Source organism: Podarcis melisellensis (assembly GCF_964234715.1).
Source record: "Podarcis melisellensis genome assembly, chromosome: 2".
NCBI classification, from domain to species: Eukaryota; Metazoa; Chordata; class Lepidosauria; order Squamata; family Lacertidae; genus Podarcis; species Podarcis melisellensis.
The window spans coordinates 90779082-90792602 of NC_138529.1; the positions used below are offsets into that span (position 1 = coordinate 90779082).

Consider the following 13521-nt stretch of genomic DNA (forward strand, 5'->3'; position numbering starts at 1 on the left):
TAATTCAGGGTTGCTTCCTTGAAGTCTTCTACCTCTGTAGTACTATGTTTGTTTTTTTATTTCTCATTCCGGTCACAACTGAATGATCACCTTTATTTTGTGCTGCAGCACTGTCTCTTCGCTGAGCTGTGAAAAGCAATAGTAGCTAAAACCTCATTTTGGACAGAGTGAGATGTAGGTCGTTGTGTTAAGAGAGAGCATTCTAGCTTTTTATTTTCTCCAAAAGGAGCTTGTATAGGATTGCAATATTAAAACATTAATGTGAAAGCACAGGATTGTGATGACTGGCCTGTACTAAAATGAGTCAGGATACTAGAGAGCTTTCTCCTAAGTGGGGAAAATGTTGGAGCCTCAGTGGGATTTGCAGGTGGCAAGAATTTTGAAGGGGGGGGGGAGCCTCTGTTTTGAATGGTGGTGGGACATGACCATTTGCGAAGCTGGCATGTGGGTAAGTGGGGAGGGTGGATTTTGAACCTTTGCTAACAATAGTGTGATGGTAATATGACTTCTACATGTTAAAATCTCATCCTTCCATCTCTTATGTGATGAATGCTCACTGTAGCTGGTGCACCATTGCAAGACCTCTCTCTACATGCTGCTACCATCTCTTCACCTCCTAAGCATGATGAGATCAAGAGCAGGTCTGAGGTTCCAACACTTCTCTTATCCACCATTGTAGGAGGGGAGAACATTTCCTCCTCCTCCTGCTCCTCCTCCTCCTCCTCCTTCTTCCTCTTCCTCTTCGAACAGATCACTTTACTACCTCTTCCCCACCATCACCCCCACCATACTATAGAACAAACTTTTCTATCTCGCACAGTGTCATAGGATCAGGGAGGTCCCACGTTTTCAGTGAACCAATACTTTTGTTAAATTGCACAGAATCAACTATGCTTGTGTGCAAGCCAGCTTCCAATAAACAGAGGTTGTGTAACAGCAGTGTTTGATGAATTGATGTCAATATATTTTACTGGCTTTTGTTATGCAGTTGCCGCAGAAGAAGACAGACACGAGACGTCAGCAAGCTTAAAATTTGCCTATTTGGTGGAAATGTGTGTAAACATGGGGGGGGGGGAGTTTTTTGTTTTTTTTTTAAAGGGGAAAGAGTTATAGTGAGATCAACGAGAAATAAATACTCCACTAATTTCATTTAATGTTGACTTGTTTCTGCCTTCTACCCCAGTCTGTGTAATGGGTTTGATATTATCAAGCTCATAACATTTTCTAGCTTATAAACTAGTGTGATTTCAAGTAACTGCTAAAACCGTATATTCTGGTGTTGTGCAACTGGATGTTGTACCCTCAATAGAGAATTCTTTATGTAGATTATATGCTTTCTGGTTCCAGTATAAAACCAATAATGCTTCTCTGTGTTGGCTTGGTTTTTCCTGTGCTCGTATATTGTTGGTTTTACATCAAACAACTGGAGAAAATGAAAACTCTCAGGGAGTTAAAGTCTATTATATCTTCATGTTGAAACAGATTATAAAAATGTCAGAATCAGTGTTTCCATCTGAGCACTAAATATTAGATAATTGCATTTATCAAAAACATCCCTGCTGTGCAAACCTATACATGTCTACTCAGAAATAAGCCCCACTGAATTCATTCCCAGATATGTGTGTGTGTTAGATTGCAGCCTTAGGCTTTACTCAGAGCAGACACATTGAAATTAGCATGTCATAAGTAAGATCCATTAATTTCAGTGCATCTACTCTGACCGAAATTTCGTTGAATTAACACCCTTACTGTTTAAAAGGTTTTTCTAAAATCAATATAGATCTTATTACAGATCTCACATCTTTATTTTCACACACAAATAGCTATACAAAACATTTTTTTCTTGTTACTGTTTATGTGGAAGTGCATTTCAATTTTCATGCGAAGCATTTTTAGGAGTGCTGTTTCTGTTCAGAGAACAATTCTTCGTTCATCCGGTGGTGGTTTTTGCCTGACTGTTGTTAAAACTGCTCTATGGAAGCTGCGGTAAGGAAAGCACACTGTGCTTGTAACTGCTCCTTTGTTTGCCTTTCGGAAGAATAAACTAGCAGCTAGCCGTGAGAGGTAGAAAAGGAGAATCCCCAGTACAATCAATGACCCATTTGCACAGGGGTTAGGTTCCTGGCCCATGTGTCACCGGAGTACACATAAGCCCTCGCCCCATTACGCCCCCCCCAATTCTGAGTGTGTACACAGTCATATGGCAGTTGGACGTGCAGAAATGGGTCATTGCCTGTACTCCCAGAATCTGCGCTGAGTGGGTCTTGCCCCCCAAGCAATGTGGAGAGCTTAAAAGCTTGTCTTGCGCCAGGTCCATTGGGTTACCCATCATGAAAAGAGCTTTTAAGCTCTCTGCCTTGCTTGGATTTAACTAATTTCTGCTGGCCTGCCTTCAACCACATATGGTTGAAATCGCACAATGTGTGTTAGATGTGATCATACTGCAGTTAAGCAGAGAAGACACACAAATATCTGATTTCCTTAAAATAAATAAATCAGAAATTAAGCAAATTTCTGCAACGTCCTTGATTGGGCTTGCTTGACAGCTGTTTCTTGGAAGTCCAAACTTGACCAGTTCTCCTACCGTCTGAGCACCACATTGCTGACATTCTTGGACTGTAAAGCGTTTAAATCTAAAATTTTCCTGTCACTTCGTATTTCTACTGTAATTTTTTAAAAAATTATTTCCAATACTTTATAATATGCTTTTTGAATTTCATTTTTTGTTTTGAAAACACTCACTATTTCTTATTTTTCAAGGTCCTCCATAGATTTCAGCTTCTTTAAAAGGAATGGGTTTCTTATTTTAAATTCTGTGGCTGAGTTTGAAATAAGGTCTTCAGAAAAAGGAGAACTCATAAGTGAATTAACATAATCCTTAGGTTTTCTTTTTTTTAATGTTTGGAATGTCTGGGTTTTTTATGCATGTCACAAAATATTTTTTAAACAGCTCTTTGGAAGTTACAAAATAAATTTATTCAAAACATTTTCTCAACTTTGAAGATTTTGTTTTGATCAGTAGTTACATTTGTTAAATTAAGAATTTCACATTAAAGACAAACTGCTTTGAAGACCAGAGAATGTAGTTTCTTCATTCCAAGAAAATTTTATTGTGTTGTGCTAAAGATTCTTCGTAAGATCTTGAGCTGTTAAGACTTTCAAATTGTATGCTAAAATAATGCTACATGGCCTATTGTATACTCCTAATCCACAACTATTTATTTAGTGCTTGATGAATATCAGTCTTTATTTCACTGGGATCTTTGCAAGGCTGCTACTTGAGACTCACCAAAAAGGAATGAAAATGACACTGTAAAGTTGCAGTAACAGAACTGTTGTCTAAAGTCTCTCTCAAAGAACATTGTTCTGGCTGGTCAACAGGCGACTTGAAAATGAGCCAGTATTATGTGTGTACGTGACTGGGGTGTTAATGTTGCCAGTAACTGAAGATGATGAATCTAAGATTCAGTCTATAGGATCCAGAATTAGCCAAATGGAAAGTTAGTTCAGGTAAAATTAGAGGGTTGTTTTTTTAAAAAAAATGCAGCTGAGCAAAATTGTTCAGACAGTGAATAAGTGAGCTTTTAGCACTTAGGTGCTAACTTTTTTATTGCCCCTTGACACCCTTTGTTTTCTGGTTCATCCTTTTCTCTGGCCTCGTTACTCTCACTAAAATTTAGTTCTGAATTGAACAGCAGGTCAGGAAGCAGACACCTGCAGAAATAGTTTTTGATTTTTTAAAAAGAGATTGGTGTATTAGTAGGTGATAGTGGGGAGACACTCATGCAGGTTTCTCAGAAATACTAGCTGAATGGAGTAACATATTGTGCATCATCTTCACACGGGTGCATTATCTTTTGGCCTTCCTTGACTTCTAGAAGTGCTAGTGGACTGGCCATCATCTTAGAGACATTTGAAAATGCAGCCTGCAGAAATCATCAATGGACTGGGCTTGTGTATGTTCATCAGCAAGAATGTGTGTAGAAATTAGTCAATGGTTGATTGAAATTAACCTCTTGCACAGATTCTTCGTTCTATAAGTAGTAAAGAATGAAAAGTATAAATGCAGAGCCATGTTCATTGTGGAAATCTAAAAACTCTGAGAAAGGTCTATAAACCTCATTAATGCAGCCTTAGAACAGGAATAATCTCATACTAGATTTATTTTCTATGCAACACAGAGCTACCACTTGTTTTCCCCCTTGATAGCAGCACCAGCATATTCACAGTCAGAAGTTCAGGTTTGGAGTTAATCTGTAAGGAAAATTGCTCCCTATGCAGATTTAATCTGCTGCCTGAATTACTTTGTAATGAAATTTATGTATACCCCTTCCCTTCCCTGGCCCCTCTGATAATTACATTTACAAACCATTGTAAGATACTTGTAGTAGAAACCAGTCTGTTCCATTGACTTTCAGTTTAATGTTTTGCTGAGCCTCTCAAGCAGACAAATTGCATCTTGCCTCTTAATATGCACATACCCTAATTAATATTGTATTAATATTGTAACAGTGTTTCCCTCACAAACATGCACAGGCCAGTTTGCTCGGAATAGAATCTTCCTGGTGATAACTACAGCTGGTTTGCGCTTCAATCAAAAAAACAAGTAAGTGGATCATTTATTTTTATATGGGAATGTAGGTCATTTTAAAGCATTTTGAATCATGGGTTGCCTTGCAGTTTATGCAGGGTTCCTGACAGACCATGCATACTGCAGACTACAGTATTTAAGGCAGAGGCCACTGACCTTTCTGGGCTCATGGGAACTTTTGCAAACTAGAATTGTCATGGGGATCACACAACACTCCTCTGCCAGCAATTAGGCTTACAAAAAGTGTTTTTGCTTCATTTCAAGCCTAATTGGTATGGGTGTATGATTTGCCTCCCTAGTTGTATTCTCCACAACACTCCCCACCCTGCAACAATGAAGAGGGTGGGTTTTTCTGGTGGAATTGGGGGGTGGGGAGAGACATCTTCTATTGGAACCAATAGTCGGCTTTTTTAAAACAAACAGACAAACAAACAAACCCACCCCTAATTGAGGCAGGGGTGATGGGGGGGGGGCAAGAGTTATAGTAGGGAGAGGCCCCCCAAAACTGCCACTCACCCACAGCAATTAGGCTCAAAAGAAGCCTAATTGTGTATCTTGGTGGGATATTTTTAAAGAGGGCAGTTAATCTCACCTCCCCAATTTGTATTTCAAAGGCCTTCTATTGGCTACAATAGGGCTGCCTTTTCATGCCTAATTTTAGCAGAGGGGGGGGGGGGTTAATACAGAAGTTTGAGGAGAAGGTAGCACAAGTTAGGCTTTTAAAATACAGCTCTCTAAACTTCGTACTTAAGGGCTTGAGGAACAGACAGGTTTGGGGGAGAACTTCAGTGTTTTGAGGGTTATGGTTTGCCCGCCCCTTAATTATGTTTGGCTTACACGAATGCCTCCCATTCCCATGAAATGACATGTTCACAATACATACCACAATACCGTATTTTTTGCTCTTTAAGACGCACCTTTTCCCTCCTAAAAAGGGGAAATGTGTGTGCGTCTTATGGAGCGATTGCAGGCTGTACAGCTATCCCAGAAAGCCAGAACCGATCCCTCTTGCTCTTCTGGCTTCAGGGATAGCCCCGCAAAGCCTCTTGAGCGCAGCAGGAGTGCTCCTCCTTCTTCACTCAAGAGGCTTTGCTTTGCTTTCTTGTTTTACTCCTAGGTGCGTCTTAGAGCAAAAAATACGGTATGTATGAAGAATACTGGGACCCATGTGCTCTGCAACTTTATCCTAATTTACTTTAAGGATTGATGCATTTTTTTTCTAATTCATCTTGCTAAATAAAGGCTTTGGGACATGTTTCATCATGAAACTACTGCCCTGTGACAATTAGGTTTCTAAAAGTAAATGGCAGTAGGAAACATTAAAGTCTACAGACACAGAAGCCACACTGAGTGAAATCACTTCTATCATATAAGAGAAGCACTGAGCCAGAAATGATGTACATAGGAAAAGAAAGGAACTGCTTTGAGCAGCCTCCTTAGTTCCCTTAAACCGGGGAGTCTTGAACACTGTGCATGTCAGTAGATTGAGAAACAGCCCAGAAGAATTAACAAGGCTTTCTATAACACAAGACGTCAGACCTCCCTTCAATCTTGAAGCTTGTTGAAAAGTCAAAGAATCATTTTAAAGGTTGACAGATGAAGGATTGGTGGCCAGCATTAAGCTTATACACCTATTAGGATTATTACCATCAAATAAATAATGTAATTTTTGACACTACCAGATCTTGGGACTCGTGCTGTAAAACTGTCTTCAGCAGCAGCAGTCAATGAATATTTCCCTCCACAAAAGTCATTTAATGTGTAAATAAAAAAACCCTCGACAGTCTTCTTTGGCAATCACTCATAGCTGAGTAAGATTGTCTTCCATGAATATGGTGTTAACGGTGTGTCTGTAATTAACTGGAAGCCAATTCTGGATCCAGTGTATTTTGTTTGCAGCTATAAAGGTTCCTATGTACTGCCACCTAGTGGACAAATACTGCTGTCCTACCATTACCCAAACTTACACTAAACAGAAAATTTGCAAGCTATTTCAGACTTTTGCAGCATATGATGCACGTAGGAGAGCAAAGCACAACTTAACACCACAAGGGCATTCTTAAATAGTTCAGTAAAAATACAAAATACATTTCTTACTCAGAAAATATAACCACACATAAGTAGAAGAACACAGAGCTGCTTGTGAAATGTTTTGCACTTTAATTGCTTTTTAAAAAAATCCATCAAAAATAATAATCCCGAAGATTCCAACAGTGCTTGAAACCCAAGTGAGTATGAACAATGGAATATTTACATGCAGAATTTGATACAATTTTATGTACTCAATTGACTTTACATTTTTAATCATTATTTTTACACCTTTTTTACATGGCTTAAGAGTTCTTCCTTTCCCATCTGGTATCCACTCTTTTTCCACGTGTCCCGCAACTGCTGCAAGAGTATCCCGATTTCTTTCCCGGATGAAAACCCCATTTTTCTTATGTCGTGGCCACTTACAGGAAAAGAAGGGACAGACCACTGTTGCATTTCCTTCAGAAGAAGTCCTTCTCCTTGGTACTTCAGAAGCTCACAGATTCTGGATGCTGAGTCAGCCTCCCTTGACTTCACAAAACACACATCATAACATCGTGAGAGACCTGAACACAAGACACCTGCAGCAGCAGTGGGTGGTGTAGCGGGGCTGTGTTGCACACCTGACCATGCCACCGAGTCACTGCAGCATACCATGACAGACCAGGGCACAGATATGGTGGCATGGTGCAAATAAACCAGAAGGGGTACTAGCTTGGCTTTGCTGCCACATTTGCAACATGTTGATCTCACTCCTCTCAGTTCTGGTATGCTGCAGTGTCTTGGCTGAATGGTCAAATGAGCTTTGCAGCCAGTCACACCACGCCGTATACACAACAATTTTTACTGAACAGCTATACGATACAATATGATATATTTATTGTCACTGTCCCATGCAGAACATTTCCAGTACCACACCAACAACTTAAAAAGCCTTTCTTGGCTTAGATTCTAAGCAAAGTTAATTATGGAAGTTTGTGTAAGGCCAGACCTGGGGAACTCTCCTGAATAACGTGTCAGAACCTTTTGAACTGCACCCACGATTCTCTCCCGCTCTAGCTTAGCCAGTGATGTTTCGACATAGAGCCTTCACAGCTAAAATTCAGGTAATTGTTATGTCTAAATGGGTATAAAAAGGTATACAAGCTAAAGCGCACTCTCTGTGTATTTTTAAGAAGCCAATTCCCATTTCCTTATTGCCTTCATCCCAACCAGTAGGTTTTATCTGCTTTGGGGAGACGATGCGGCACTGGTAGCTAACAGCAGATTAATACAGTCATACCTTGGGTTACAGCCATTTCAGGTTGCGTTTTTTCGGGTTGTGGACCACCGAAACCTGGAAGTACCAGAACGGGTTACTTCCAGGTTTCAGCGGTCACGCCAAGTCGCAACCTGCGTGTGTGCAGATGCAGGTTCCGAACACTGCAGGTTGCGAATGTGCATCCCGCATGGATCACGTTCGCAACCCGAGCGTCTACTGTAGTAATAAAGAAACCTGAAGAGTTGAGCACCATTCAAGAAAAGCCTCTGGCGCAGTATTTTTAAAGAAATGTTTGACTTTTTACTGTGTTTTCATAATTTGTTGGAGGCTGCCCAGAGTAGCTGGGGCAACACAGAGCAGTGGCAGATGATGATGATAATAATAATAATGTTACTTACATCTATAATGAACTCTTGATATGGTTTGAGTGGCTCTGTGGTATCAGTAGCTTTGACCAAGTCTCTCCTGTGCTTCAGCAGAAACAGCGCAAGGTTTTTTTCATCTTTTGAAATTTTCAGCCTTAGGTCCAGTTTCGAGACGTCGTCTGGCACCTTTAACAGTGATGTTAGAACGGTCATTGGTTTTGGAAAGAGATTCTGAACATTTTTACAGACTGTGTCAAATTCCTGCAGGCTCCCATTAACAGGTAATCCTGAGGGAGACACACAAAAAAAGGAATATGAGAATAATGAAACCAAGAAATCAGAAAAGCTGCTTAGAAAATGGCAAACAAGAATGCAGTAGCGAGTGGCAACATTAGTCCCAAACCACAACTGGTCGCTTTGCACCAGCACTGGGACAAGGCAACTGTTGGAACTACTGATGAATGATGTTCTACAACCAATATACAAGCAGGGCTGTTAATGTGAGTTTGGCTTAAGTCTAGCAGGCAAGGCTAGGCTCTTCTGCCTTAAGGGCTATTATAGTCGTACCTTGGAAGTTAAACGGAATTTGTTCCGAAAGTCCGTTTGACTTCCAAAATGTTTGAAAACCAAACCGCAGCTTCTGAGTGGCTCCTGTAGCCAATTGGAAGCCCCGCTAGATGTTTGGCTTCCAAAAATAGTTCGCAAACCAGAACAGTCACTTCCGGGTTTGCGGCATTTGGGAGCCAAGATGTTTGGGAACTAAGCTGTTTGACTTCCAAGGTACAACTGTATTATTATTTGCTGAATTTGTTAGTCACTTTATCTTGTCCAGGGCAACCCAAGCAACTCACAAGCAAACAGACAACAAATCCCACATTAAAACCAAGAGGGGGAAAACGTACAATAGAAACATCCCACCCATTTCTGAAAGGCCACAGACTGTAAAAGGCCAAAGGCCTGGTTATAAACGATAGTTTTTGCCTGGTGCCTATCAGAGCAGTTTTAGATACACTGCATGGGCATAATAGTTAATGCAACACACCCACAGGAGTGCTATTGTGCATCTGTGAGAACAGAATGCTGCACTAGATAGATCTATGGTCTGATCTGACAGGCCCTTCTTCTGTTCAAACAAGGGACAGAGATATTCACTGCAGGTTTTCCCCACTGCTACCTCTGGCTGAGATAAGCATTACTGCTATGTAAAACATAGCACTTTACCTATATAGCCAGCCACATCCAGTTCGTACATTAGGCGGATGAGATGATTAACATGGTTTCCAACAAGAATTTTTTTCAACTCCACCCAAATCCTCTCGCCCGATATTCCAGCCAAACCTTTGGCATTATCTTTGATTGCTTCCAGAGTGTCAGGTTCGTGGTGGCCAGGTTTTTCTGCAATCCGTCCATAAAATCTGGCGTGGGTGGGAGGGAAAAGAGAGAGAGAGAGAGATCAGTTTTAGTACCTGGAGCAAATCTGTTTTTATCAAATGTCAAGTTGGAATGCTGGTGGTCACCATTCCTCTTCAACCAGGCCTTTGGCTGATTATCAGTCTGTGTCATTTTAAATGTGTTTGTGGGAGAGGGTGTTATTGTTTTTATTGTGTACTTTATTATTCTGCATTCTATGCTGTGAACCGCCCTGAGATCTTTGGAGGTAGGGTGGTATACAAATTCAATAAATAATACAGGTGGTGACCATTTCATGCAACATTTCTGTTCCCGGCTCCCATTCTGCCCTCTTCAAGTTCCAAAAGCACCTATGTGTCAGGGCCATGCTCTAACCAACTGAGCTATCCTGTTGGCCAACTGGACGCGCCTAAAATGGTCACTCACTGCCTGTACTAAAAATAATAATTTTTGAAAGTGCAGACATTTGAGATGCAAGTACCACATACATTGAATAACCTGAAGAGAAAAAGGGAGAGCTGAATGAACAATGCCTTGGTGCACTGTCTCAGTGTGGGTCCACACACCCACTTGGGTGAGGGAAGAAGTGAAGCTGTTCAAAATTACTTGTATACTGCAGTTTCATAAAAAATACCAAACTAGCTTAAAACAATTTTATATGCACAATTAAAAACACATTAAAACTAAAAGCATGAGCCACCAGCTAACTTTTACAGAAAGTTAGGCATGGGTTATATGTGTTCTAAATCAAACCCCAGCCAGCAATCTGGCAGTTGTGTTTTGGACCAGTTGTAGTTTCTGAGTTGTCTTCAAGGGCAGCCCCAATAATCTAGTCTAAAAGCTACCTGAAGTATCGCAGAATTCTTAGGTAATCCTCTTGTATTCTCTGGTTTGCATGTCCGACAAATCTGACTTTGTTGTTTTTCAAATCATCATAGCCGTTGAAATAATCATAAAGTGTTCCATCCAAACCTACAAAGCAAATAAAACCATGAGTTTACTTCAGTTCACAAGTTTACTTCAGTGAAGTATTTTTGATAGAGGTAGGCTGCCAGAAAGTTCATTTTGGCCTACATGCCAAAATAACCTCCTCAATATGCAGGCCTAATGAAGCCAAAATGGCACCATGCAACAGGAGATGACTATCAGCAGACTTGAGGAATCCCAAAATATGCAGAGGTACGAAAAGACTTTAGGGGGAAGCGGGCAGGGAGTCCAAAACAGCCTAATGAGAACTGAGCTTGCTCCGTGGCCACGGAACCCCAAGAGTTTGTTGTGGGGAAGGGGGAATGGAGGAACAGAGATGGGAAAAGAAATGAAGTCTCCTGGAAATGGGCAGGGCTGCTGTCAATGTGAGCACTCCACACTGAAACTTTTGTGCTGGGTTCCAATTGTCCATGTCACATAAACTAGTCAAAGAAATAATAAATACTGTTTTGTTGTTACATTTATATCCCTCTCTCGTGTCAGGCAACTCAAGCTTACTGCATAAATAGTATGTGGGTCCCAGGAATTTTTCATTCTGATCACTCAGCAGACCCCAATTACTTTTGGCAAGCGAGATGTAGCAATTGACTCGGACCAAAGATTTGTCCAGGTAAAACGTTGTGTGGGTGGCCTGGCTTTAAACTAGAATGGCACATCAGAGGATTGGGGAGTTACCTAAGAACATAGAATTGATTGTGAGATCTCTCCTCTCAGCATCTTTTTCCCAGTCAGTTGTAAATTCCACTTCTGCATGTCTCCCATCAGTAACCAGATCAAGTCTAAGCGTGGTAATTTCAAAGTTCTCCTCATGGAGCTATAAAAGAATTTTGTAAAAGCATTTGTTCACCTTTTTGATAACAGCACCCCTTTTCATATGGAAAGAAACTAAATTATTTGCATGTCCCATTAGACTGCATGCAACCTAACTGTTAACAGAACGTGTTTATTAACATTCTGTATACTGAGAATCTGTCCTTAGCTATTAGGATATTCACAAATATTCGCCGACGCTACAGTAGGACATCTAGTGGAAGGGTGGTGGAGATTCACAGATAACCACATTTAGTGCCTGACATTTCTAGAAACAAATTTGAAGTAAATTATCTAGGAAAGCAGGTTAAAGAGCAGACTTTCCCAGCCTGGGACTTGCAAAATCTTCTTACCCTGGCAGTGATAGTTCCATGTTTTTCTCCTCTGTTGTTGATCATTCGGACACCTGCAGCTTGGAACATTTCCTTCATCTCAGTAGGAGTAGCTGTGGTGGCAAAGTCAACATCTTGTGGTTTCATTCCATTGAGCAAGTCCCTTACTGCACCTCCTGCTATCCTCAATTCATACTTTGCTTTGTCAAATAATTCTGGGCAGTGGAGGGAAAAAACAATCATTAGCAAAACTTTTTTTACAAAAATCTCGAGAGTAGTAACTGCCACTTGTACTAATTCAAGCCCACTAAAGTTGATGTGATTTCACTAGCAGAAATGATGATTCCATCTATCAGTTAATAAAACCAAGATATCTTGTGCCCTCTCAGAACAGAAACAGTTTATTTCAGCTCTAAATGACTTTTCTTGTACTGAGATGAACCAACGCTGCTAAAAGGATTGGTGCAAACCCCTTCCCCCAGCAGCAAAATTCCCATTTCATTTCTGATGTCTGTTATCACTCATGCTCTGGGGGTTCTTCTACACTCCGCTGCCAGCTGGGTCCTGAACAACCATAAAACCATAGAAGTAATAATAGAGATACGTTAGTACCTGCAACGCTCTTCAGTCCTGGTGTGAAGAGGGACTGGAATTCGGAAGACTCTAGTTTCATGGTGCTTAAACACCGCCACAGGATTTTAACCCCTGTACTGCTGTGTGGGGAGAAGGGAACACCTGCTTTACAGCCAAGAAGGAGCAGGTGATGCCACATCTAAAGAAAAGGGCACAGGTGAGTATTTCAAGTATTTCATTCATTTAATAATACTTCTATCCCATTTTCATAAGAGGCTCAAAATTCCCAATGGGCTACAGTTTCTAAGCAGCTCAGATAGTTTGCTTCTGGGCGCATAATTTCTCTCTTATGCTGTCCAGCATAAGAACACCACGGCATGCCTCAAATGGAAAGAAATTTGGCAAATGTTCATGCCCCGCTGAAGTGGCTAGGTTAACCCAACCCATGGGTATGCTGGAAGTACAATTTTAATCAAGTGTGCACAGTGTGCAGATGCTATCATGCACAGAGGGGGAGATGGGGAAACTATTGCCCTTCAGAGGCCTCTGTGGGACCGCATATTCCCTACTCATGATGTCTACTACTTCTCTGATGAGAGTTGGTGGGGGAGAAAGGTGGCCTCGAGTAAGAACGCAAAAGGCAAATTCTGGAAGCTACTGCTTTACATGCTCAGACCAGACAGCGAGGAAGGGCAGCGGGTGGGCGTAGGGTCCGCAGTGGACCCCCTTGGAGGCAGGTGGGGGGCAGGTGCCTCCCTCTGACGTCAGCCCTCCCCACGCCCGCTCCCCTTCCCTAACTGGACTATGCGGAGGCCTGGACAGGCGAGCATGGATAAGGCAGCAAGCTCCGTGCGCGCAAAAGCTGGTTGGGATACAAGCAGGGGCGAGGAGGACCTGCGCAGCCTGCAGAATCTCAGGCTCGTGCATTTTGGGGCGGAGCACTTCCAGCAGCTTAGCAAGAGGAGGGGGAGGAAGGGGCAGCCACACTCACCCAGGCGCTGGCTTGCTTGCTTGCTTTGCTCGCTTCCACCCGGCTAGCACCTTCCGTCGCCGCAGCTCCTAGCAGGAAACGCGTTGTTGGGCTTCAAAACGAAGCGACGGAAGAGGAGGAGGAGGAGGAGGAGTAAAAAGGTCCAGGCCGCGCTCCTCCTCCTCCTCCCC

General features: G+C 41.8%; 1 protein-coding gene across 1 annotated transcript; it reads right to left on the bottom strand.

The window, feature by feature from the left end:
- Nucleotides 1–6730: 6730 nt before the first annotated feature.
- Nucleotides 6731–13464, bottom strand: TRNT1 (tRNA nucleotidyl transferase 1). The gene is made up of 8 exons (XM_081902919.1): nt 13352–13464; nt 12400–12559; nt 11809–12002; nt 11321–11459; nt 10504–10630; nt 9470–9663; nt 8282–8535; nt 6731–7153 (listed from the first exon to the last, which is right to left on the bottom strand). Exons 2-8 carry the CDS (start codon nt 12557–12559, stop codon nt 6905–6907), a joined length of 1317 nt encoding a protein of 438 aa, XP_081759045.1. The 5' UTR covers nt 13352–13464; the 3' UTR covers nt 6731–6904.
- Between the last annotated feature and the right edge of the window lie 57 nt (nt 13465–13521).

Excerpts from the sequence above, each read along its gene's own strand:
- TRNT1 (XM_081902919.1), bottom strand. The coding sequence starts at position 12,559 with ATGTGGCATCACCTGCTCCTTCTTGGCTGTAAAGCAGGTGTTCCCTTC. Across the intron at positions 11,460-11,808 it reads ATGGAACTATCACTGCCAGG|CTCCATGAGGAGAACTTTGA; the intron begins GTAAGAAGATTT and ends ATTCTTTTATAG. Across the intron at positions 9,664-10,503 it reads AGAATTCTGCGATACTTCAG|ATTTTATGGACGGATTGCAG; the intron begins GTAGCTTTTAGA and ends CACCCACGCCAG.